The 23000-nt window shown below is 39.4% G+C and overlaps 1 protein-coding gene across 1 annotated transcript; it reads right to left on the bottom strand.

Annotated features, from left to right (window-relative positions):
- Positions 1 to 9411: 9411 nt before the first annotated feature.
- LOC110065399 (uncharacterized) lies at positions 9412 to 22955 on the bottom strand. The gene is made up of 9 exons (XM_089282043.1): positions 22093 to 22955; positions 20858 to 21041; positions 20154 to 20229; positions 19829 to 19935; positions 19155 to 19289; positions 13930 to 14359; positions 11143 to 11570; positions 10498 to 10574; positions 9412 to 9991 (listed from the first exon to the last, which is right to left on the bottom strand). The coding sequence occupies exons 1-9, from the start codon at positions 22575 to 22577 to the stop codon at positions 9778 to 9780; spliced, it is 2136 nt and encodes a 711-aa protein (XP_089138169.1). The 5' UTR covers positions 22578 to 22955; the 3' UTR covers positions 9412 to 9777.
- Positions 22956 to 23000: the final 45 nt, after the last annotated feature.

The following is a 23000-nucleotide window of genomic DNA, read 5'->3' as shown; positions in this document are numbered from 1 at the left end:
TTCATTGTTTCAAGTGTTGAAAATTGTAGTGGGTACTTACTCACTGCCCATCATGCCACTGGGGTACAAAACACAAATATGGCAATAGTAAACCAATGAAAACAAGAATTCAGTGGTGCCAAGCCTGGAAAGCCGCACGAAATGAAGTCGCAATTGGTTTTAATTTGCATTTGATTAGTTGTGTAGCTAGCGCGAAGTTTTTGAACTAATCATGTAGCGTATCAAAGCTCGGTAACGATGCAATCCCATCACAATCTTACGGTCTTGTTGATCCCGAGAACCGGTAGAAATCCCAAATCAGCCATAAACGTTAAAAGGAAGAGGAAAGCTAAATTAAATTTCAACCAGGGTCAGCAGTGCCATCTCTCTACTCTAGCTTGAATTTCAGGCGTGTCGGCAGCAAACTGAGACGACCTTCCACCCCCCGCCCCCCTCGACTCATCTGGCACCGTCTAGTAGATAGCTATGGGTTACAGGCAGGCCTGGGTTACAGGCTTGAGTTAGAGGGCTAGAGGGATCATTTTATTTACTCAACACCAGCACTATCTGGGCTATTTTTCTCTATAACTGAACGCAGTGTATTGATGACTTTAGTCTTTTATCACAAATATATGTTAGAAAAGGTAAAGGTGGAAAGAACTCAGCAATTCTGAGCTTTTTCTTTGTTACCGAAAGAACCCAGTTAAATGGAGCGCATGCGTAGGAAGTCAAAAAATTGCAATTGAATGAAAATTTGCACTCTCGAAAATACGCATATTTCACGAGAACCACTCATTAGAATTTCACGAAATTTGGCACGAAAATACTTTAGGAAATAAGTAACTGGGGTATTGAAAATAATTGAACTTTAACAAAGGAAACTCTAGATATTCCAGTAAACCTTCAACAAGGGATAATTAAAGATCTCTCTGTTAAATTATTAGCAAAATGGTGTTAACTTGTGAGAATCGTCACAAGCTTGTTGCATGCAAATTATAAAGAAATCTAATGAGTAGATTTTCTACAAATAAACAAAACCGATTTTAACGGCCTGTTTATTTTCATTCGTGTTGCCATGGCAACGGCACATACGTCAGCTTAACCATCAAAAAACCAAAGTTTGTGTTGTTGACTTGCTTGCTGCCATTTTTGGCGACCGATAGATCAAGGGTTTTAGAGAAAAAGGTGAATGAAACACAGGTATCAAAAACTGTGTTCAGCCACCTTAAAAAGGTGGGGTTCATTGTGACGGTAAAGTACTAGTGCCCAACTGAGGTAATTATTATATGAGCCAATCAAAATTGTTGTTAGCTGATCACATGACTTTTACATACTTTTCCAACTTCCTCTTTCACTCTCAACTCCTGAAGTGTTAGAAGAAGTCGGTTCTGTGACAGCTTTTGAGCCAAAAAAATATGGCCGCCGGTCCCACACCGATCGACATCATGACCGATCTGCAACAAAAATATCAACCGCTTGTGGGAATGAAGTTCCAAGCAACTTACCAAGGCGAAATCACCATGCCACAAACAGGAAATCAAAGGGATATCTTGGTGATAAAACAAGGAAACCCGTTTGTCGCGACAGTGAGCGAAATTTCACACGCCGTGAAGCAGACTTTCCGCGAAAGTGTTTGGAAAGGAATCACCCGCCGAGAGAATAGCCTCGGCAATACTGAATACTTGCTGTGGGTTGAGCCTAACATGAGTGGAGTGATAGCGGAGCAGTCCGCTCACAATTTCAGAGTTGATCAGTGCACTCCATTCCTGGGAAATGGCATTGAGTTCTCGTATGGCGTCAGTATCAAGGTTTCTGCCATCCCGCCTGCCTGATTTAACTTTCGGTAGGGGAGTTACAACACTGACAAAAACAATTTATTTACCGCCAGTTATGACTGACTTATAGTCGATAGTCCATGCAGTTAGGTATATTTCTCTAGTGTGGAGATTAATCACGCTTGCTAGCAAAAGGTAACTTTTAATTCTCTAGTATTGATCAGTAACCTCACTAGAGTTAATTTGTAGAGAAATGTACTCATTAGCTATGATCTAATTCAAATCTGCTGCAAAGTCTTAGTTTCTGTCGAGATCAAGAGACCATAAAAACAGTCAGTCTAGACTTCTCGTAGAGAGGAATTGCGACACTAGCACTCCGTAGACGGGCGCAATCAGAAATTGAAAAACTTTCAATTCTACGAGAGTTTTCCTTAGATCGATTACTTCGTTGCACGCGATATAAAACAAGACAGCAATGCAAGCAGATGAAATGGAAGAAGACAGAGAACTTCATAAACGCCCACTGATATCGGAAGAGCAACTGACTTGGATGTTGGTGAATGGCCTCGTGAACTGAAAGTCGGCTTTGATCTCCAGTACTGGTTTGTTGACAGGCAAATGAACTTCTACTTTTATGCAGGTTCGAATTTTTTAATTACAATTTGACCACTACGTGAATTTGGTGGGATCTAAAGTAAAGATAACTGATGTCTCAAAGCTTTCTCAGCTATCAACCACATTTGTCTCTGTTCTATTTAAAGCTTGCTTTAATTTCAACTCAGTAAAATTACTTGCTTTTCAATTTTTTTCTTTGACTATAGTATTTTCAATTTCGATAGCTGTACAAATAGAAGCTGACGCCGCGGGTAAAGTTGTGTGTTTCATGAAGTTCTTATAGTACCGGTTTCTCGTTCAGTTGCTCGCTCGACTATTTACAAGTTGTTTTTCTCCGTCGCGAGCATTTGTCTCAAGCTGTCTGTCATGATTGCAAGGCAGTGACTCTCGTAATATCCGTTTCTCAGCGACAAAGAGAGGGATAGCTGATCCCTAAAGATTAAAGAGCCTCCCTATAACAAACTAAAACGGCTACACAAAAAGTTTGAATCCTCTCTGTCTTGACTTGTCTTGAAATAATTTGCTTCCTATAATATCATTAATGTCATTGGCTACAAGAAAAACATCCAGCATTGATTATTGAGAATTAGCCCAGTTTCAACTGGAACTATACGTGGTGCTAAACCTATTAAGCTGTCTCCTGATTCTAAGAATCTGTAGAGTATTCTGGAAATTCGATGAACCGTGCAAGCTTGTGTAGAGCGCAGCCGGCGCGGCCACAACGGTTATATTTTGCCGTCGATTACCGATCGCATTTGCGGCCACCAAATACAGAGATCCAACTTCCAATAGGTAGCAAATGATATTACTATCAAATGCATTTGAACTGAACGACTGATGAGATTTCGTGCGGGATACAAGTTATGGATTCCATATCGGACTGGTTAGGAAATCGATGATCAGGAAATACTTTGAAAGTTAGTAAAGTTCGATCAAGAGAATTGCCTGTAGGATATAAAGATTTGCCTCCCTCGACTCGTAATGCGAGGCATAATCTTATACCGTTGAAATTACGATAAAACACCTACAAATATCTACAGTAATACACATGAAGAGAAACCTGGTGTCGCCTCGATCAACATTCAGCACTCTCTGATTTAGGCCAAGTGGCCATGCAGTCTTATGATGCGATATGATGCCTTCGCTATCAGTCCAGTTAAAAAGCCCTGGTGAGCTAAGGAAATGATCGAGTTGCTTAGACTATACAGACCATACAAGCGTTGTCAGCTTTATCGGAGAGAACATTTTAATGTTTTCTCTTTGAGACATCAGACGCATTTTTGAGGAACGCAATGAGGCAAGGCACAATCGACCCCATTGTGAACGCCAAGTTCCAAGGACATTGGTCAGTTCAACGAAAACGTCGTTTTAAAACGACGGTGTTAGTGAGTATTCAATATGATAGAAATCCCTTGATGCACTATGAAACAACGTATCAAGGATAAAAAGCTCTAGCGAACTAGTTTCAAAAGTTTGAAAACAGCTGGTGGGGTTTTTGGGTTAGACTTTTCTGCTCGAAAAATTTAGGAATTGCGGTCTGCATTCTAATTAATCCCTTACAACTGTTTATTCTCATTGATTACTATATTAAGTAAGAGGTGGAGTCCATTGTGAAAGTGACGCACTACTGCCTAGCTGAGGTAATTATTATCTAAACCAATCAAAGTTGTTGTTTGCTCGTCACATGACTTAAGTTTTTAGTACGGAGTATGTCAATTGTTCTAACTTCCTCTTTCACTCTCATCTTCTGAAGTGTTAAGACGTCGAATTCAGTTTGTTACAGGCTTTGAACAAAAAAATATGGTCGATCCCGTCTTGATCATGAACGATCTGCAACAAAAGTATCAACCGCTTGTGGGTAACGAGTTCCAAGGAACATACGAAGGAGAACTTACTATGCCCCAAACGGGCAATCCAAGAGATGTGTTATCGGTTGGACCAGGAGACCCTTTGGCTGTGATTCTGGGCGGAATTTCAAACGCCGTGCTGCAAACTTACGATCAACAGGTTTGGAAAGGAATTACCGGCCCAGAGCAAAACCCCAATTTTTCTGATTACTGGCTGTGGGTTGAGCCTGTCTCCGGTGGACAGCTAGAAATGGGGCGCCGTTACAATTTCCAAATAACACAATGCACGCCATTTCCATGCGGTGGTGATGTTTTCTCGCATGGCGTCAGCATAAAGGCTTCTGTCATCCAGCCTGTCTGATTTACGTTTTGGTAGAGAAGTTACAAGACAACTGAAACTGACAATGAACTTGAATGTGGACACAATTTATTTACAGTTATGACTGACTTTTAGTCGATGGTACATTTAGCCTAGTTTGTTTTTGATCGCTTGAAGCCATTTCAAGTTCCTTCAGGCAACGTTTAATTTTGTAGTATTGATCAGCCATGTAATAAGAGTTGATTTTTTGAGACATACACCTACTAGTTATGATCTAAATCAAGTCTGATGTATAGCCATAGTGGATCTGTCGAGATCCAAAACAGTTAATCTGGATCTGTCAGTAGGGTAGGCTTCCGTTTTGATTGTGAGACTGGCTCTCCAGTAGATGTTCGCAAACGGCAATTCAACAACTGTTTCTACAAGTGTTTTGCCTCCATCGCTACCTCATTGCACGCGATACAGGTCAGCAAGCAATATGGAAGAAGACTTCAAACTTCGACTTCGATGTTGGTGTATGGCCGCGCGGGAACTGAAAGTCTGTAATCTCGAACACTGGTCTGTCCCGTGAAAAGATTCTTTGGACTTTGACTGGCGTGCGGACTTCTACTCTTAATGTAGGTTCGAATAATTTACAATTTAACTGCGTGATTTTGATCTGCTAAGTAAAGATGCGTAACATGTTGTACCTTTCTCAGCTATCAAACACAATTGTATCCGTTCTAATAAGCTTCCTTTCATTTCAGTAAAATTACTTGCATTTAGATTTATTTTTACCTTAATTGACTGTAATAATTTTCGATTTCGTTAGTTGTAGAAAACAAGAGAAATCTTGTTTTTCGTAGTGCATCAGACAATAAAACAGACGGTAAAGATACGTGTTTCATGACTTTCGTGTAATTCCGGCCGGGTTTCTCTTTTAGTTGCGCGCTCGATCATTTGCAAGTTAACTGTCATTCTCCGCCAAGAGCATTTGTGATATACTGTCTCCCACCAGTGATCAGGTCCAGTGGATCTTGTCACTGAATGTCCGTTTCTTAGCGATAGAAAGCGGGATAGCTGATGCCTAAAGATTAAAGAGCCTCCGTATAACAAACTGAAACGGCTACACGGATGAAACGACTGATAAAGAGCCTGCTTAATTAAGCTACGCACGAGTTCTGCAAAGTTTTAAAAGTTTGAATCCTCTCTGTCTTAGCTTATCTTGATATAATTTGCTTCCTATAATATCGTTAGTGTCACTGGCTACAAGAAAGCGTCTCCATGCAATTGATCATTGAGAATTAGGGCAGTTTTAGCTGTTAATAAAGCTATGAAGCTTCGAAGTCCCCTTTGATTCCAAGAATCTGTAGACTATTCTGGACATTCGACCAACTGTGAAGAGCGCGGGCGCGTGACCACAACGGTTATTTTGTCGTCGAGTATCAATCGCATTTGCGACCACGAAATACAGAGATTCGACTCCCAGTAGGCAGCAAATGACATTACTATCTAACATTTTTGAACTGATTAGTTCATGAGATTTAGTTCGGGGCACAAATCAAGGATTACATATCACTGGTTAGGAAATTGATCAGTAAACACTGTCAAAGTTCGATCGAGAGAATTTTCTGTAGGGGTGTAAAAACTTAGCTGCATGATTTTAAACCGCTGAGATTACGATGTGTGAAGAGGTCGATTGATGTACGTACAGTCACTTGGTTTGAAGTTTTTCCGCTTAATTTGAGGACACATCGATCAGCAAACACATGTTTGAGGAAAGCAATGAAACAAGACACAATCAAACCCAATGTATTCGCGGGAAGAGTCGTTCGCAAGGTCATAGCCCTGCGAAGAAAAGCGCATTTTGACCAGCTCAACTTTACTATCCTAGTTTACTGAACAGGACATTTAGTGGTTATTAAATACGATCCTAAATACCTTGACGCAAACTCGCCCTGAAACAATGTACCTAGGATATGAAGCGACGCTGGTTCAATATGAACACCCTCCCCCGTTTCAAGAATCCTTTCTTAGGTCCAATATGGGGCGCAGTGTGCGTCTTAGGTTGCACAGATAAATAAATGTATCAACTCTAATGATAACCTTGAAAAATTCAGAAGCAATGCGTGAGGGTCTTACTAAGACAATCCTGGTCGATGATGATTAAGAATTGAGCTGAACGTACATCAATATAATCTGATATGTTGTTTATTCTAATTTTAAACATAAGTAAAACGTAGAGTCCATCGTGAAAACGACGTACTACTGCGTAGCCGAGATAATAACTATCTGAGCCAATCATAACTGCTGTTAACTGGTCACATGACCAACATGCAGTACAATGAAAATCTTTTATTGCTCCAACTTCCTCTTTCTCTCTGAACGTCTAAGGAGTTGAGACGTTTCGTCATAGCCCGATTTTTGAAAGAGAAAACGTGGCCGTCGATGAAGCTCTGAAGGATCTGCAGCTATGGTATCAACCGCTTATAGGGATGACGTTCCAAGCAACTTACAATGAAGAATTCACTATGCCACAAACAGGAAACCAAGGGATGTCTTAGTGATAGGACTAGGAAATTCTACCTTTCACGCGACACTAGGTGGAATTTCAAGCGCGGTGCTAACGAAGTATGGTAAAACAGTTTGGAAAGAAATCACGGGCGCAGAGGATAGCCTAGGCTATACTAACTGCTGGCTGGGGGTTGAAACGCCTGACCTCAACGAAGATAAGCTACAAGTGGGTTTCTGTTACGATTTCCAAATAGCAAAATACACGCTATTTACATGTGTTGGTGGTGATTTTTCGTATGGCGTCATCATCAAGGTCCACAAACTGTCCCTGTGATCAACAGTCTGAATAAACTTTACAGAAACAGTAAAACTCAAAGGCCTGCACGACTGATGACAGGATGAGGTGAAATATTAAAGTTTCAACTGAAGTTAATGATGTCTTTGTACTGTCAGTGATCATCACGATCAGTTACTTCTGATAACTTTCATCTTATAAAAATTATAAATTATCTTTCTATAACAATGAACTTTTCGCTATGATCAAGGCTGAAGCATTTTTTGTAAAGCCATAGTTCCGTTTGGAAGGTAGCCCTTAATTTGATGATTCAGGTTCGGTAGTGTTGTTAGCGTGAGCGGGCTTCTCGTGCATAGAAGCTTTCGCTCCTCGTCTTGATTGTGAAGGTCAGCCTACACTAGCTATCACGAACAATAAAACTCCATCAATTTAATTTCTTGCTCACGATGTAAAAGCAAGGCTCTCAAGAGAGTAGGCAATGCAGCAAGCACCTCAGACAGCAAGCAAAATAATGTCACAGATAAATACATGAAAGGAATTTTGTTGCCGATCCCGTTACATGAAGTTTTGCCGTATTCATTGTCATAGTTTAGTGACTGCACACGCTTTCCGGGCTTAAGATTACTAGGTTTTCTCTGTAATATGACATTCATTATACTATGCTTACCTCTGAGAGTCCAAAAGTTGGTTTTGTGGCTTCTTAAGCGTCGTTAGGCCGCAAAAACGTGCGTCAGCCAATGCTGAAGCAAAAGGTTCTCAAACTTTTTCCCTCCCGACTAATTTTTCGTTTTCTCCGTCTATTGAAATGAGAGAAATGTTCTCTTTAGCGCTATATTGGTCAATAAAACATCAAAGAAGGCAATATTTGTCTGGTTCATGTTGTTCCGGTTTCTCTTTCGGTTGAGCATTCAATTTAAAACTTTCAAGTCAGTTGTCTCAATACGGCAAGCACAAGTTTCATGCAGTCTCAGTTTTATGCCGTACAGAGATTGTAGGCTATAAGACGTCCTATAATATTCATTCTCTAGCGGTATGAAGCACCTCGACCATACATAGATTGAGAACATTAGCTTCATGTACAAAACAACATGTAATGCATGCACTGTTCTAATGACAGAGTAAAGGGTTTCCACCGAGCACGAGATTAGTTGTAAAATTCTACCAGTACTGTTTTCTCTTCATACAAGTTGCGAAGTCTTTTGGATCAAATAGCTAACAATAAAATACTCATAACATACCATTTGGAACTGATTCAATTTTAGGTTTTCCGCATATTGTCTTATTGATCATTATTTCCCCCTTTTCCGAGAATCTCTAAATCATTCTGGGTATAGCATGAATGAGCGCGGTCGCACAGCTACAAGGCTTACCACAACTTACCATCGGAACGAGCATCGATCACGTTTTAATTTTTGTCCTTTTAAAGGGAGGTGGGGAGGGGTGGGAGGGGAGGAGGTAGAATTCTGCAGCAGATAAGAAATACAATCCTTACGAGTTCTTGAATTTGTGAATGATATTTTTTATGAGCAGCAAATTATGAGCTGCAGCTGAGAAATTGTTCAGCAAGATGTAGTGAATTTTCCCTAGTGTGCCTTTGTTTCTCTTACTCGCTGCATGACCTTAAATCACTTAAAATGCGATGAAACAACATAGAAAGGCAATAATTACACGAGATTATGTTAAGTTAGCCTCAGATCGCCATTTAGTTATTCATCGCATGATCAATGTCACTTTTCAGTGCAAATTCTACACAACAAAAACGATGAAATGTGAACGTTTTGGTCTGCTATGATCAAACTTGAATGCAGCGTAACTTATCGATAACCGCCGGCACCTTTGGATGCATGTAGCAATAGAGGTCGTGTTTCAACTGTGCCGGATTTACAGGTACTAAATAACAGGGTAAAAGGGAGGCCGCGAAGAATAGATGCCCCGCTTAGGTTCTATATTCCTCGCTGTAAAGTGAACAGAACTGAAAAAGTGAAAATGCTAATTGCTGCTGTAAAACTCAAACGCATTGCAAACTACTGAAAATTTTAATTATAGTCATCAGAATCAGACATCAACAAAGGAAAAAATGCACCAATGTTGACCACCAAGCAATTTATTGTTTATTTACTTTGCATCGTACATTGTTTGTTTATTGTATGTCTGAATTTGAGGCGCAAACGTCTGTGGAACGAATGCTTCCATCCAAAACAAGCTATGGGATACTTCTACTTCGGATAAGCATGAAATTGTAGATAACGTGTGACATTAGGATGAAAAGATGACGCCAAAGACGAAAAATTCTTCACCGGATTAGAAATTAAATTAGTTGAACTTGTTGGGATTGTCGAAACGAAGTAGTCCACAACATATCAATTATTTTATGATTCAAACAGCTATGTAATGTTTCATTTCAGACAACTCTTGCAAAGTACCGTGCAGCAATCGCTTTTCTCGTCCCAGACTCTATTCTAGTGACGAAATTGCTCTCGGCCGCGTTACGTCATCGCACTCTTCATCAGCAGACATCTCTGGTAGTTTCCATGACACCGTACGCCTGATGCCCGGATGGCCAGTGTTCACTGCATGATAATCCAGATAAAGTTGATCGGTCCCTTTTCTTCTTAGCAGGTTTTTCTTCCACTCTGGAATGCCAATCCATCGCTGCTCCTCCTTCAGTCTAATCGAAACATGGGAACCAAAAAAAAGACACTATATAAATCCATGCAATAGACCATTCCCGAGTTGCCTTTTGCCTTTTGCCTTTTGCCGAGTCTCTGTGCAAAACCATTCACATGAAAATGTATTCTGCCTACATAAACAGGTCTATTTTCGTGCAAATCAAATTCAGTTTCATGAGCGGTTTTGCTCGAAGACTCGTTTTGAAACAGAGGCACAGGCTGTCCTATTATGAATGGCGTGTTGATACAGAGAAGTTTTGTAAAGCTCGCTAGCTTAACTTGCATTTGTGATAGGTTCATGTTTTGCCATCAAATAAAAAAAATAACAACGATAATAGATTACATTCCAGAGGTCAAAATAAACGAAAAAGGACAAAAAAGAAAGCTGACGATTTATAAAGATTGTGACACTATGAGCAAAACACTTAAGCGTAAATTTACGGTAAACTCAATTGAAATCACAAAGACATCAGTGCAAAAATACTTGTATCCACAATATACAAACCTATCTTCTTCTCTCTTGGAGAGTAAAGGAATTTTCCATAACGGAACCCCAATCCACTTTCTTTGTTCTATTTCTCTCTGCAAAGCAAGGAAGAAAATCATGCAAATCACGCCATTAAAGTAAAATCCTAAAGGTAACGGTGTCCTAGAAGTACTTCAATTTGCTAGTAAATACTGCCGTATGCGTAAACTAGGCGACCCACCCATCTCACCGCATGTCACGGCTGCTCTTGGACGACATAAACTAGTTACATAAAATGCGTTACAGTAACGCAAGCAAGCATTTGAAGAGTTTCCACTACAGCGAAACCTGTCTTAAGCGGACACCACCCCATCAAGTGCCAAGCTTTTCTTCTTCTATTTTTTGTAATGCGAACCTGTGTTAAGCCGACAATCTTATGGCGGAACGACTGTTTTGTAGGGAGGCACATTTTTTAATTAGCCATTTCCGAGTTGCCTTTTGCCTCTGCGTGTCAAAACGACTCTTCGAGCGAAACCATTCACAAGAAAATGTGTTCCGCCTGCATATTCATTTTCATGCACATCAAACCATTTTCATATGAAAGGTTTTACACGAGGACTGGTTTTGAAATAGAAGCACCAAAGTAACTGGGAAATGGCCTAAAAAAAAACGTTACGGTCAAACCTTTTCTCGCTCAGCCTTTTCCCGCGCTTTTTCTTTGACCATGCGGTTGACAAGGATCTGTCTTTTCCACGGAGGTACCAGACTTAGTAATTCCTCGTTCACTGACTGGTCACTTTTCTTATGATGCACTCCACCGGTCACGTGACCAAAATTCTGGTATCTTATAGGGTGGCTGTCTTGGGTTTCTTCGCCAATCACCTCGGCATCTTCATTTTCACTCTGCTGATGTACTGAGGTACTTCCACCTTCCAAAGAATGAACTTCCACAATAACGCTACCATCGTTTAGCGCTGAATCATTAATGCCGACATTTTCACTACTTGGCTTAAAGATCTCACTAAGATGGGTAGTTTTGCTGGCTTTCTTTTCATCAAACTCCACGTCTTCGTTCGGGTCTTGCAACTCTTCAGCTTTTCTGTTGGAAGTATCTGGCAACAAAAAGAACAGACTTGATTTACGATAAGTTGGACGTCCGCCCTGTTAAAATTTAAGTAGCTGGTGTTTTCGAGCGTCAGGTAAACCCAGGTGAAAATTAAAAAAAGGCGCTGAGTGTAAAGTTGTAAGAGAATAAATACTGATTGTACTAACAAGTGACGTCTTCTTTAACAGTAATCTGCGTTCTTGATGCATGATGACAAAGAAAACGTCCATGCTTTCTCCCTTCTCCGTCAGGACATTCTGTAACATCCGCTTTTCTATTTTCGAAAGATCAAAGGCATCTTCAAGAAAAGCCCTCTTCGGAGATTATTCCTCGTAACAAAGTGTGACATAAATCTGTATTTTTGATGATGTGATATGTTTATTTTAAGGACAAGCTTGTGAGAAAAACACGAGCTGGATCATGAGTATAAACAATGAACTGTTTATTTAAAACAAAACAAAAGAATGTAGCTGAGTTTTACAAGTGAAATCTGAAGAATAGTTCGTAGAGAAATTGTCCAGTATCGAAACTTTGGGTTTCATAATCCGAGCATATTTCTACTACTTTTTCTAGCTTGGTCACTCTGGTTATGTATGAAGAACACATCCTAGAAATCGCTTACCGCGCCACAGACTACATAACACAATGGAGTCTCTGAGCAAGAATTCAACAAACAAAAAGAAAACAGGGTTTTTTCTATAGCGTTACGTTAAATATCTCTGATTTCTTCATGTTCGTGGTAGCCTAGTTAATTTGGTTTTCTCGTCCCTCTTGACTTCCTTCTGTCTTGTCATCACGGATTTCATGTTTAGCCGGTTTAAACGAAAGAAAACATTTTACTGGGTGGAATTAATTAAAAATGTGCAAAGTACTTTGTTGTCGATGTTCTTGTTGTTGATTTTTAAGTCGCTTTTCTTGCTGTGGTGGATATTGCTATTGTTGTTGTTGGTTATTGCTATTACCGCTTTTGTTATCAATGTTGTTGTCGTTATTTCTCGTGTTGTTGCCATGGTTGTTGTTTCAGTTCTGTTGTTTTTGCTTTTGTAGTTGCTTTTGTTTCAGTTGTCATTGTCCTCGTCGTTGTCGCCCTCCCATGCAATACAGGACAGTCTGTAATCGTTATCTAATCAACGCCAGCCCTCGACAGTCCTTGGTTCTGTTCAGTACAGCTGGGCAAAGTCCAAAGTCAGTAGTAGAAGTGTCCATGATCACGTATGTGGATTAAAGACGTGTAGCGACTTGACAATTGCAAAAAACAAGACATTTTGTAAAAAAAAGAGATACTTAATACTCTCCTTCGCAGCCGCTAGTGCCGAAGTCACGTAACGCTCCCCGTCCCTAGGTGACTACTTCAAACAGACATGCATTCGTTTCTTCAAATATACCAATCACACTCCCGCTTTCATTCCTTGCAGAGGTCCGCGCCAAAAATGTCTACCAATCAATGGCCGCTCAAGATTTTCCCGGGAAAGAAAACATCAAGACAGCAAACTACGTTGTGATTGGTGCAGCGGATACAATAAAAATAGGCGCTGATTGGTCCAAGTAGAAGAGGAATATAATTTATGTCGGTGGGAAGAAGCCACATGGGGACGGGAACGTTGCGTGACTTCAGCCCAAACGGCTGCGAAGAACACTAGATCCTTGGGCCCCGTCCACACTACGTCATAGGAATTTGAAAACGCAGCTTTATTTCTCCGGTCAGGCCTACAGTCCACACTAATCTGTCACGCAAATGGAACTTTTCGAAAATGCTCTTCCAACCGGAGGAATTTGAAAACGCCGGCTTTGCGTTTTAGTGTGGATGGAAAACATTTTGGAAACGGAGCTTTTCGTATAAACCATGATGCTACGATAATCATGTCATTCCCCTGCTTGAGTTTTACATAAACACAAATGCAAAATGACCGGCGCTGATTGTTCCGTTTTCAAATTCCTCCGGTGTAGTGTGGACGGAAAACATTTGATGCGTTTTCAGAGTGAAAGCTCCGTTTTCAAATTTCTCCGGCGTAGTGTGAACGGAAGACATTTGATGCGTTTTCAGAGTGTAACCTCCGTTTTCAAATTCCTCCGGAGAAGTGTCGACGTGGCCTTAAAGGAACTGCCATGGCGGCTGACGAAAAATATAGACTTACTACAAGCATAAATTGCCTAAAAAGTCAAAACTATAGCTTGCTCCTGCTTGTCTGAATTTTCATGCAAAATACCAACATAGGAAGTGAAAAAGTGAATAAAATTGATGTACTGCTTGGAAGTTGTGAAAACCTGACTGAATCTACCGTCGAAAGAGCTGGATTTGATACAATTTAGCGCATCCATGCAGTAACCGTTATTGCTACCTCTTGTCAGAGTTCTTTCTCCTTTACCTGAATAGCCAGCAAACTCTGCTGGTGGAGGAATGAATTCCCCAAAATGAGGCAAAGGCAGTAATTGCCTCTCTCTCAGCGGCTTTTCTGTAGGCGGCAAGCGAGGCACATCTGATTCCGCTGGTTTAGTGTCACGCTGTATTGGATCTGTACTTTCGATAGCATCTTGTGTATTTACAAGCGAAGGACGTCTAACTGCTTTCACGTTAGTTGGGTCTTCTTTCTTGCCGATCGCATTTTGGTGTTTTGAAATTTTCTGTGATGTTACACTCGCTTCAGATCCATCGTTTGCAGTCAGCGTTCTGGAGGTGAAGTATGTCTTCGCTTGCGCTGCTAAACTTTGCTCTGTCGAGGTTGTTGTTACATGAAAGCTATCTTCTATCATGTATTTTTTCTTGGCCTCCATTTCTTTCTTTTGCGCTTTAGCTTGCTGTTACAAAAAAAAAAAAAAAAAAAAGGGAGCAAATATGAATCTGAGTACACTGGCCGGCAACTCTCTGATATGAGTTCAGCAGAGCTCCAGTACATCAATCAATAACAAAGCTCGGAATTAAGATAAACACGCCTTGTACTCTGTCTTGTACTCTCAGGCCATTTCTAAAGACATTGAATGGCCGTTTCCACGCGGATAAATAACTAACATGAAACAATAACTCTCCTATAACAAACGCACTGCCTGGTCCCAGCAACTGATTTTTTCTTGTAAATTCAATCAAATAACTGAAACAAATATTGAAGTTCAACCCAGCGCAATGCTGCGGACATACAGGTGTAGTTGCAAGCTGCAAGTTTTTGAAAACATGAAGGCACATCAGATATTAGTGATTACTGTATAACCAAAACGTTTGGAGTCTGACTGTTCACCATTAAGAAATTCGTTGTATTCGAATTTCGCGAACAGCAATTATCCGAGAACCGAGATACAAACCAAAATTTCGGATTTGAACGAGTTCGCTCGACCTTTCGGCAGGTTTTTGTGATTATCTAATATTTGAAATCCATTTCCTCTTGACAGGCCATAAACTCCACCCCAAAATATGAGTAAAAAACGAGGAAAGAGAAAACTCTGATCAACTTTAAGATTCGTGCCACTTATAAAGCAATACACATTTCACAGACACTAACAAAATTAAGAATCATGTTTAGTCCCGCACGGCTCATGTTTGGGGGCAGTTTCTGAAATAAAAAGATTAGTTTCAGAGAATATAATTATTTGAGTCACATCGACTTTTCATCCCCCTCCTCCCCTTCCGAAAAACAAACAAACAAAAAAACAAACATCGATTGAAACGTCAGAATAAATTTAGGCCTTATTCAAAAATGCAAGTGCTATAAACTACGTGAAGCAATTTTCAGAAATAAGCGCATGTGAGTTGTGTGCCAAAGACAACTTATAATATCTGCCCTGCAAAACTTGTCTAATAACCCTCGCCCTTGCCATTTATGCCAGCCTTTTCAAGTAAAATATCAAACACGAAAGACCGTGTTTGACCACATTTCCAAACACCGAGAATGGAGTTGAAAATACGACGCGTAGCGGAGAAGCTTTGACGAACTCCGATGTATTTGGTAACGTGGTCAAACACTGTCTTGAACGTTTGATATATCTTCTCAATCGAAACTAAAATTAAGGAGAAAACGGAGAAATAAAATCGTAAAAATCTAAGCTAGTAAAGATCAGATATCCAAACACCGTCTCGGTCGTGATTTCCTGTTTAAACTTGATGAATAATTAATGAGTTTGAGAGGTTTGCAGAAAACATTACTTTAACAGCGTTCATAGCTAACATGAATGTCATGCAAGGGTTTAACCCTTAGACATAAGACTTAATGCAGCTACATTTTTTTTTACAAAAGGCATTTTATGTCAAACGATGCAGCTTAGAGCACAATAATAGACAAATAACAAAATCTGATTCTGGAAATGATTTCCCCTACAGTGCATAACTTACAGGTCAGTTTTCGAACTGAGCAGCACCAGCAGATTGCAGGATTTTGGCGTAACATAAAAAAGAGTATGTACAAACACATCAGTGTTATCTTTGTTGCTAAAATTACTTACATGTAATATTTGAATTCGCAGCAAAATGCTGAGAAATAACATTGATTTATGACATTTTAAAAGAAGCACCTTTAATGCAAGTAAACTCTAGATTCTACTTTTAATTTACACCATACAGTGCATTTATTTCAATGAACATTATCAGTGTCAATAATTACCAAAATCTCTAAAATACTCTTTTTTAATAATAAATTATTATATCTATTATTAAAATAATTATCTATTATTAACAACACATCAATGTTCCCCAATTGCATAACAGTTCAAGACTTTGGTGAAAAGACACTTGCCCCATCAGAGAAATGTTGAAAATTTACTTCAAACACAATCATGTCTGTATTTCTCGTGTTTCACATTTCACAATAATATAATTAACCTACTGTCCTAATTCATATTTCAGGATAAAGTGGAATCCAGTGAAATTGTTTTCTTTATTTATTATACATGTTATACAAGAAAAAGTTCATTTAACTGCTATACACTAGAGAGAAATGTTTGTCTTTCAAAATTACTATCAAACCGCTAAGTTTTATTTAATTCTTTTCTGAAGGTCAAACAACAACCAAAACTGACTTTCTATTAGTAAATAAATCCTTCAGTTCTAGCTAAGAATTAATCACAATGATTTCAAACTTGTTACTGAAAAAACTTAACTTTATTGTGTCGGTAATGTTGATTGCTTTAGGTGCGGGACTTTGGCATCTGCTGAAAGTTCAAAAATGTCCTTTAAATCTGTATCATTACCCAATAAACACGCAGTCATTAATTTTGCCACTTAAGGTGATCAATATATACCTCATGGAATAATGGTTATTCTTTAGTAGTTTTAAAAAGTTAAGAAACAGACATATGCATGGGACAACATTGACGTCAGCCAAGTTTGTCCTAAAGAGGCATTTAAACAATCGCATAGTGAAACATCCCAGTCAAACTTACCATTTTATTGCCTTAATAGAATTAAGTCATTCACAGTGTTAATATCAATTTTATGAAACTGGCCCCAGTTGGCGATGTTTTAATGTACAGTGACTGTAAACACATGGAAATCAGGGACTCGCCACAGAGTGTTGAAAATGTTAATGTAAAAGCAAAAAGCTTGATCATCACAATGGCATGTTTAGACATGGTTGAATGACAGGTACATGTATGACAGCATGGATTGTGCATTCAGAGGCATTTTAATTAGCTTCATATGGTGTTAATAATCAATGCTTTAATTGCATTTAGTGCTGCTACATTTAACATAATTGAGTTTTTAATTTAATTAGGTGCTTCTCTAGTTTTAATAATTGAATGCCACAGTAACAAGCAGCTTGACAAAATGTAAAGTTAAAGCTTTCTTGCTAGAAAAATATATGATCATCATCTGTCACGTTTAGCAAAAAAAGATAATTTTATCAACCTCAGCTCTACGGCTTACATGTAATACAGCTGAAAGCAGAAAGCATTGTGACATGGTTGCCACAGACATCACTTTTCCAAATTCCCTGACTTTTCCCTTGATAAAAATAAAATTTTCCTGACCTTGAAAATAAATGCAAAATGTCAGATATACATGTAGCTGTGGCTTCCAGCCTCCCCTTACAGCCATCGTTTCCACTCATTTATTTTAGACTAATGAGTTTTCACCATTATTATTAAGGAAAAACATTGTTGGGTTCATGGTCATCCAAAATGTTTCTTTCAGCCTTCAATGGCTTTAATTTCAATTTTTTCAAACTTTTCTACAAAATGTCAGTTTTCCATAACTTTTGCCTGACCGTGACGAATTTCCTGCTGTTCACAACATAATCACGGATTAAGTAGATAGCTCTTGATGCATATGCTTTGCAAATAGTATACTGCATTGAATGAATTTGATGCTTAAAAGGAAAGCAAATTAAGTACAATGTGGTGCAACTTGATCCATAAATCTATTGATTCCTCACTTGATTAGTGGAGGTAAATTTTACAGAATGTTACACCCAGTGTGAAAAATGCTTGTTGAAATGATGCTGAATGAAGTCATTGGGGGAGTCACTGATGAAAGAAAAAACCTCTTGAAGAAGGAATGGATTATGATGCAGACTTGCTTTGAGTGCTTAATACATAATGAAATTACAATTAAGAGGTATTTCTTACAAAAGATTTTAATTTATGGACTATAACTTCAGATAGATTAGCAATTAATAATTAATTGCTAATCTATCTGAAGTTATTGTTAATTCTTGAATTTATGCATATCCCCATACAATTTATTGGAAATGTGGAGGGTTTTATCTTGAACCTTGTTTTCATTAAACATTTTTAATAATAAAACTCATATAGTAAATGGCTTGAACCCTCACACGGACGATCACACTTAACAAACTACTAATAAGAGTCATTCAAAGAAAATTTGCTGACTGTGATTCAAAATCCACAAGGCATGCAGGGGGTTTCAGTCAGGAGGGCAACTGGTTTTCACAGGAGGGCACAACAATTTGAACTGAACTTCTTTATAAGAAAACCTTTCTGCTAGATAGCCAAACCAGCCGGGCAAAATTGTTCTCACAGCTGCTCAATTTTCCCAGCACCTATTATGCTTAATGAAACCCCTGGGCATGATGCATTGATTGTCATGATGATAATGAATGAGGTGGCAATAGACAGAGGCTTGTGGCTGTGGTGGCAGTGGCAGTGTACTGATGGTGGCCCATGGAAGTGGTGGTGATGGCTGTAACTGTGGCAGTGATCATGCTCATGGCGTGGGATGATAGTGATGGTGTTGAAGATGAGCAGGATTAATTAGCACAATGACGAGGATGAGGATGATAAGGGGAATCGTAGTCTCAATACAACTTACAACAACACAGGTATGTATGTTATGCATTGGTGAGAATGCTCAAACATTAGCAGGCATCATGAGGGACTCTTTTAAACACTTCATGTTATGTCTGGCCACAAAACTTCCCTACCCATGAAGTGTATATGCAATGATGAACCATTTAACATGAAGATGTACATGTACAGTTGCTTGTAAAGAATCACTTCTTGCAGAATTCTGTGGAAAGTTTTCTTCATAGAAGTAACAATCTTGTCAGATTTCTCATTCGTGTTGTATACATGTAGTAATAGATGAGTGGGAAATAGTAAATTTAATCAGAAACTAAAGGAAATCCAGTTATAATTTTGTAATGAATACCTTTGACACAGCAATCTTAATGTAATCTGCACACTTTCGGTGACCATTCTTCTCTGCTAGGGCTACAGGTGAAAGTCCCTCTTTGTCTTTCTGTTGCACGTCCAGTTCTATGTTTTCCACCAGATACCTGACACACTGAAATTATTTTTAAAAAAAACAACAACAACAACACAAAATCATAAAGATGTTAAAAACAATAATTGAAGCAGTCATGATCAGTGCACTAATCATCTTAAAGTTAATGGGTTTGGCCTCATGCATTCTGGCTATATTAAGAATTTGCCAAATACAGCAATGTTGCTTGCTCAATGTCTTTAAAAAATACTGATGGTCACAGCAACAACAAAAAAAAGAAAAACTGTCACAATCTTCGTAGCATTGTTTTGAGAAGAAACAACAGGTAAGCTCATACATGTACATACTTATCAGGTATACACACATGTAACTGAATACGCGTATGCGAGCGTTTTTCAGCTGACATTAATTATGTGATGGTGGTTTTGACCTTGTCAAAGCGTGTAATTAAAAACACACCCCCTTTTGTTTGCGGTCATGTCTTTGGGTAGTGTCAAGTTTCTCCCGGGTCAACTTATCTCCTGATGTTCCAAAGGTCATTTGTGGCCTGTCGTTGATTGTTTTAAAGTTTGTTTATTTCTGAGCTGCACTGTACCCACCTCAAACTGGCCCTGTTCTGCAGCGTCATGAAGAGGAGTGCCTCCAAGTCTGTCAGTCAAGGAAATGTTACCTTTTGCATTTAGCCACTTTAATACACTCACATGACCTGCATTGGAATGTAACAAACTTGTCAACCAATGACAAAAATGGCATGGATAGTAAATAAATGTAATCTGAGGATGGTTACAACATTTAACAATATTATTAATAGATTATTCACTCTCAATTTTTATGAGGTGATAGCTGATGACCCCTAAGGCAAACACAAATAAATATATGTCTAGTCTGCAAAAGATTGCTGCAGTGCACATTTGAGATTATTACCTTGTGCTGCGGCATAGTGAGCAGGTGTAGCACCTGTTGTGTCTCTCTCATTCAAGGTAGCCTTGCCACTTTCAATCTGTAACAGGATCAAATCTGTAAATTATCTTCTGGGCTAAGTGTCACATTCTGCTGGAGTTTATCCCAGTCTCTGCACATGTAACTAAGTGACTAGCAGTATTTCCCCCCTGAATGGGATGATAACTGGTCCATCACAGGATTGCCCTTCAGTTTTCAATTCACTGGTACCCCTTTAAAAATATACAGCATGTACAGTGTACATCTGGGTAGAATGGGGCAAGAACACAGGAACACAACACACAATGACTGCAGCCATTTGCATTGAATCTAGACTGCTTGATCTAGTAAAGTCAACATACCTGTAAATACTACAATTATCAGCTGAGTTAGGCAGGTCGAAAGTTTGGTGACCAGGTTTGAATCTTCAAATTGTGTTGTTGTCATGGGCAACTTGCTCTGTTTAAAGTGGCAACTTGTTGGCACTTACGTCATTGGCCACAAAGCGTGTGAAGTTGTAGGCGACGTTATGGTCACCATTGAAGACGAGGAAAGTTGCCCATGGTAACACAGTAATTTTAAGTCCAAAACTTTGTCTCCCCAGATTGTTCATGCCTTACTCAACTGATATTTGTAGTAAATGATTCTCTATAATTGCACGATTGTATAAACAGTCTTCCTCTTCTCACCAGATATCCCACACAGTCTAAATGTCCATTCTGAGCAGCACCATGTATTGGCAGCATTCCATCTCTAGCTCTTGCATCACATTTGCCATCGACACTGTGTAGATACTTAAGACAGTCTAGATTGCCATCTTGTGACGCAAGATATAAAGGGGTTGTTCCATCTGTTGCAACATCATTAACACAGCTGAAAATTGAAATCACAAAATAGTATTAAAATATAAGACTTGACAAGGAAACTTCAAAAGAAACAGAGTACTTAATATTTTTAACTGTTGCCTAATTTTGGCATCTACTGGCTAAATTAACAGGCTAGTACTACAAGTGTTCCATATAGTGCACTCTATTAATCCTGCATGCATCAGATGTAGATTTTTTCTCAGCTTTATTGCTTCTCAAAAAGCACCAACAGAAGTTTAATTTCATTGTTAAGGGTGACTCAAAAAGTGAGTAGAGAATTTACTCCTGGCCTGTAAGAATTAAAAATTGGTGCTTAATTTAGCCCACGTCTGTATCATTAAATAAACTTAACATGTAAATATATCTTCAAAGGGTGCTTGATGATCTATTTTTTTTGGTTGTCTCAAGTAGCACTTGACTTACATTCCTTCTTCTGTTCTCAGTATTGGTTCTTTGGACAGTATATAAATTACATGTGAGGTCATGAAATGGTTGTTCATGCTATAATTGGTGCATTAATTATTTAATTAATTACTTTATTAGCAATTGGCATCATGAGACAGTGTTTCATTTGTCACATCCCTCCCTCCCCTCTCCATCCCCTAAAAAACTAGTTTGGTTAGCTAGGGACATGTAACTACGATAAGTTGTATCCACTTGAGAGAAAACAGACCAATGAAAGTTATTCTTAGAAAACAAAAAGGTGGCTATCATTTTTCATGCACCCCCTGCTCCTGAAGCAAACTTTCTTTAAGTCTAAGTTGCAGTTGTATACTTATATTTACATGTACATGTAGGTAGTCGACACGAAACAAGTCAAGCTTGCGTTCCTCTACCTCATGCTCTTCATAGTTATGATTTTGAGCGTCAAAGGCATTTTTTGCTTTCTGAACTAGGCTTTTGCAACTCGGCTCGTCTAGAACCCCCCCCCCCCCCCCCACCCCCCCTCATCCCCTCCACCTCCCACCACACCTCCTCATACAGCAACCTTCAATTTGCATAATAAGGCAAGCTAAGATTTACATGCAGAATAAAATGTTGTTTTTCACCACACTAACCTGTACCCAGCTTTAAAAACCAACAGCTCTAAGCACGTCAGATGCCCTCCAGAGGCAGCAAAATGCACTGGAGTCATATGATTCTTAGACTTGGCCCTGGGATTACTGTTTCCTCTTTCAATCAACCACTTAACAGTGTCAAACCTACCGAATCTCGCCGCTAAATGCAGTGCAGTATGTCCTGAACCGTCTCTTGTGTCGCCATCAACTGAGCCGTTCCCGAGAAAATATTTCACGCACTCGAGCCGCCCCTGAGCCGCCGCGTCGTGCAGAGGGGTTGCCCCGCTCTTTCCGTACACTTTGGGAGAAATTCCCACGGTTTCTACCAACCACTTCACGCAGTCTATCCTTCCCGTTCTAGCGGCGTAATGAAGCGCTGTCGCTCCAAAACCATCGGCCGCGAAGGGGGCTGAACGACGAAGTGATCTTAGAGTCTGAAGGTCTCCGTCTTTGGCCGCAACGAGGGTCCTCTCTGCTTCAACCATTGCTGTTTCTCAAATTCACAAAAACGTTTCCGGGGATTTGCATCAGGAGGAAAGGTTTAGGGCTCTGTAGTAGCAAACGTAATTACAGCCTTGGTGTAGGTTACCTACGTGATCTGCTAAAGTAAAAAACATCGTCAATAATTTACGAGCTGTTGTCACTTTCCAGACCGTTGTTAGGGCGCAGCTGTCTCGATCTGTCTGTGGTTGCTTGAAACTGTTCGAAAAGCTATTTTTGTCTTCCTGTGTTACCCTACATAACTCTACGTTCCAATACACGCCGAGGTAAAAAATTCCTACAATCCTGGACAGAGAAGAATCCTTCATCGCAAACTGATCGTGAATATTGTAAACACTTATCACGATCTTGTCGCAAATATTGACTTTGAAATCGCCCGCCATGTTGATTGAATCTGCGTAGCCAAT

This window comes from Orbicella faveolata, unplaced genomic scaffold, assembly GCF_042242905.1.
Source record: "Orbicella faveolata isolate gen_17 unplaced genomic scaffold, um_ofav_v1 contig_12, whole genome shotgun sequence".
Classification (NCBI taxonomy): Eukaryota; Metazoa; Cnidaria; class Anthozoa; order Scleractinia; family Merulinidae; genus Orbicella; species Orbicella faveolata.
This window is presented reverse-complemented; position numbering and strand designations above follow the sequence as displayed.

Coding starts and splice junctions, on each gene's coding strand:
- LOC110065399 (XM_089282043.1), bottom strand. CDS start 22,577: ATGGTTGAAGCAGAGAGGACCCTCGTTGCGGCCAAAGACGGAGACCTT. Junction 21,042..22,092: donor GTTTTTAAAGCTGGGTACAG/GTTAGTGTGGTG, acceptor TTCAATTTTCAG/CTGTGTTAATGATGTTGCAA. Junction 11,571..13,929: donor AGAGTTTGCTGGCTATTCAG/GTAAAGGAGAAA, acceptor TTTTGTTGCCAG/ATACTTCCAACAGAAAAGCT.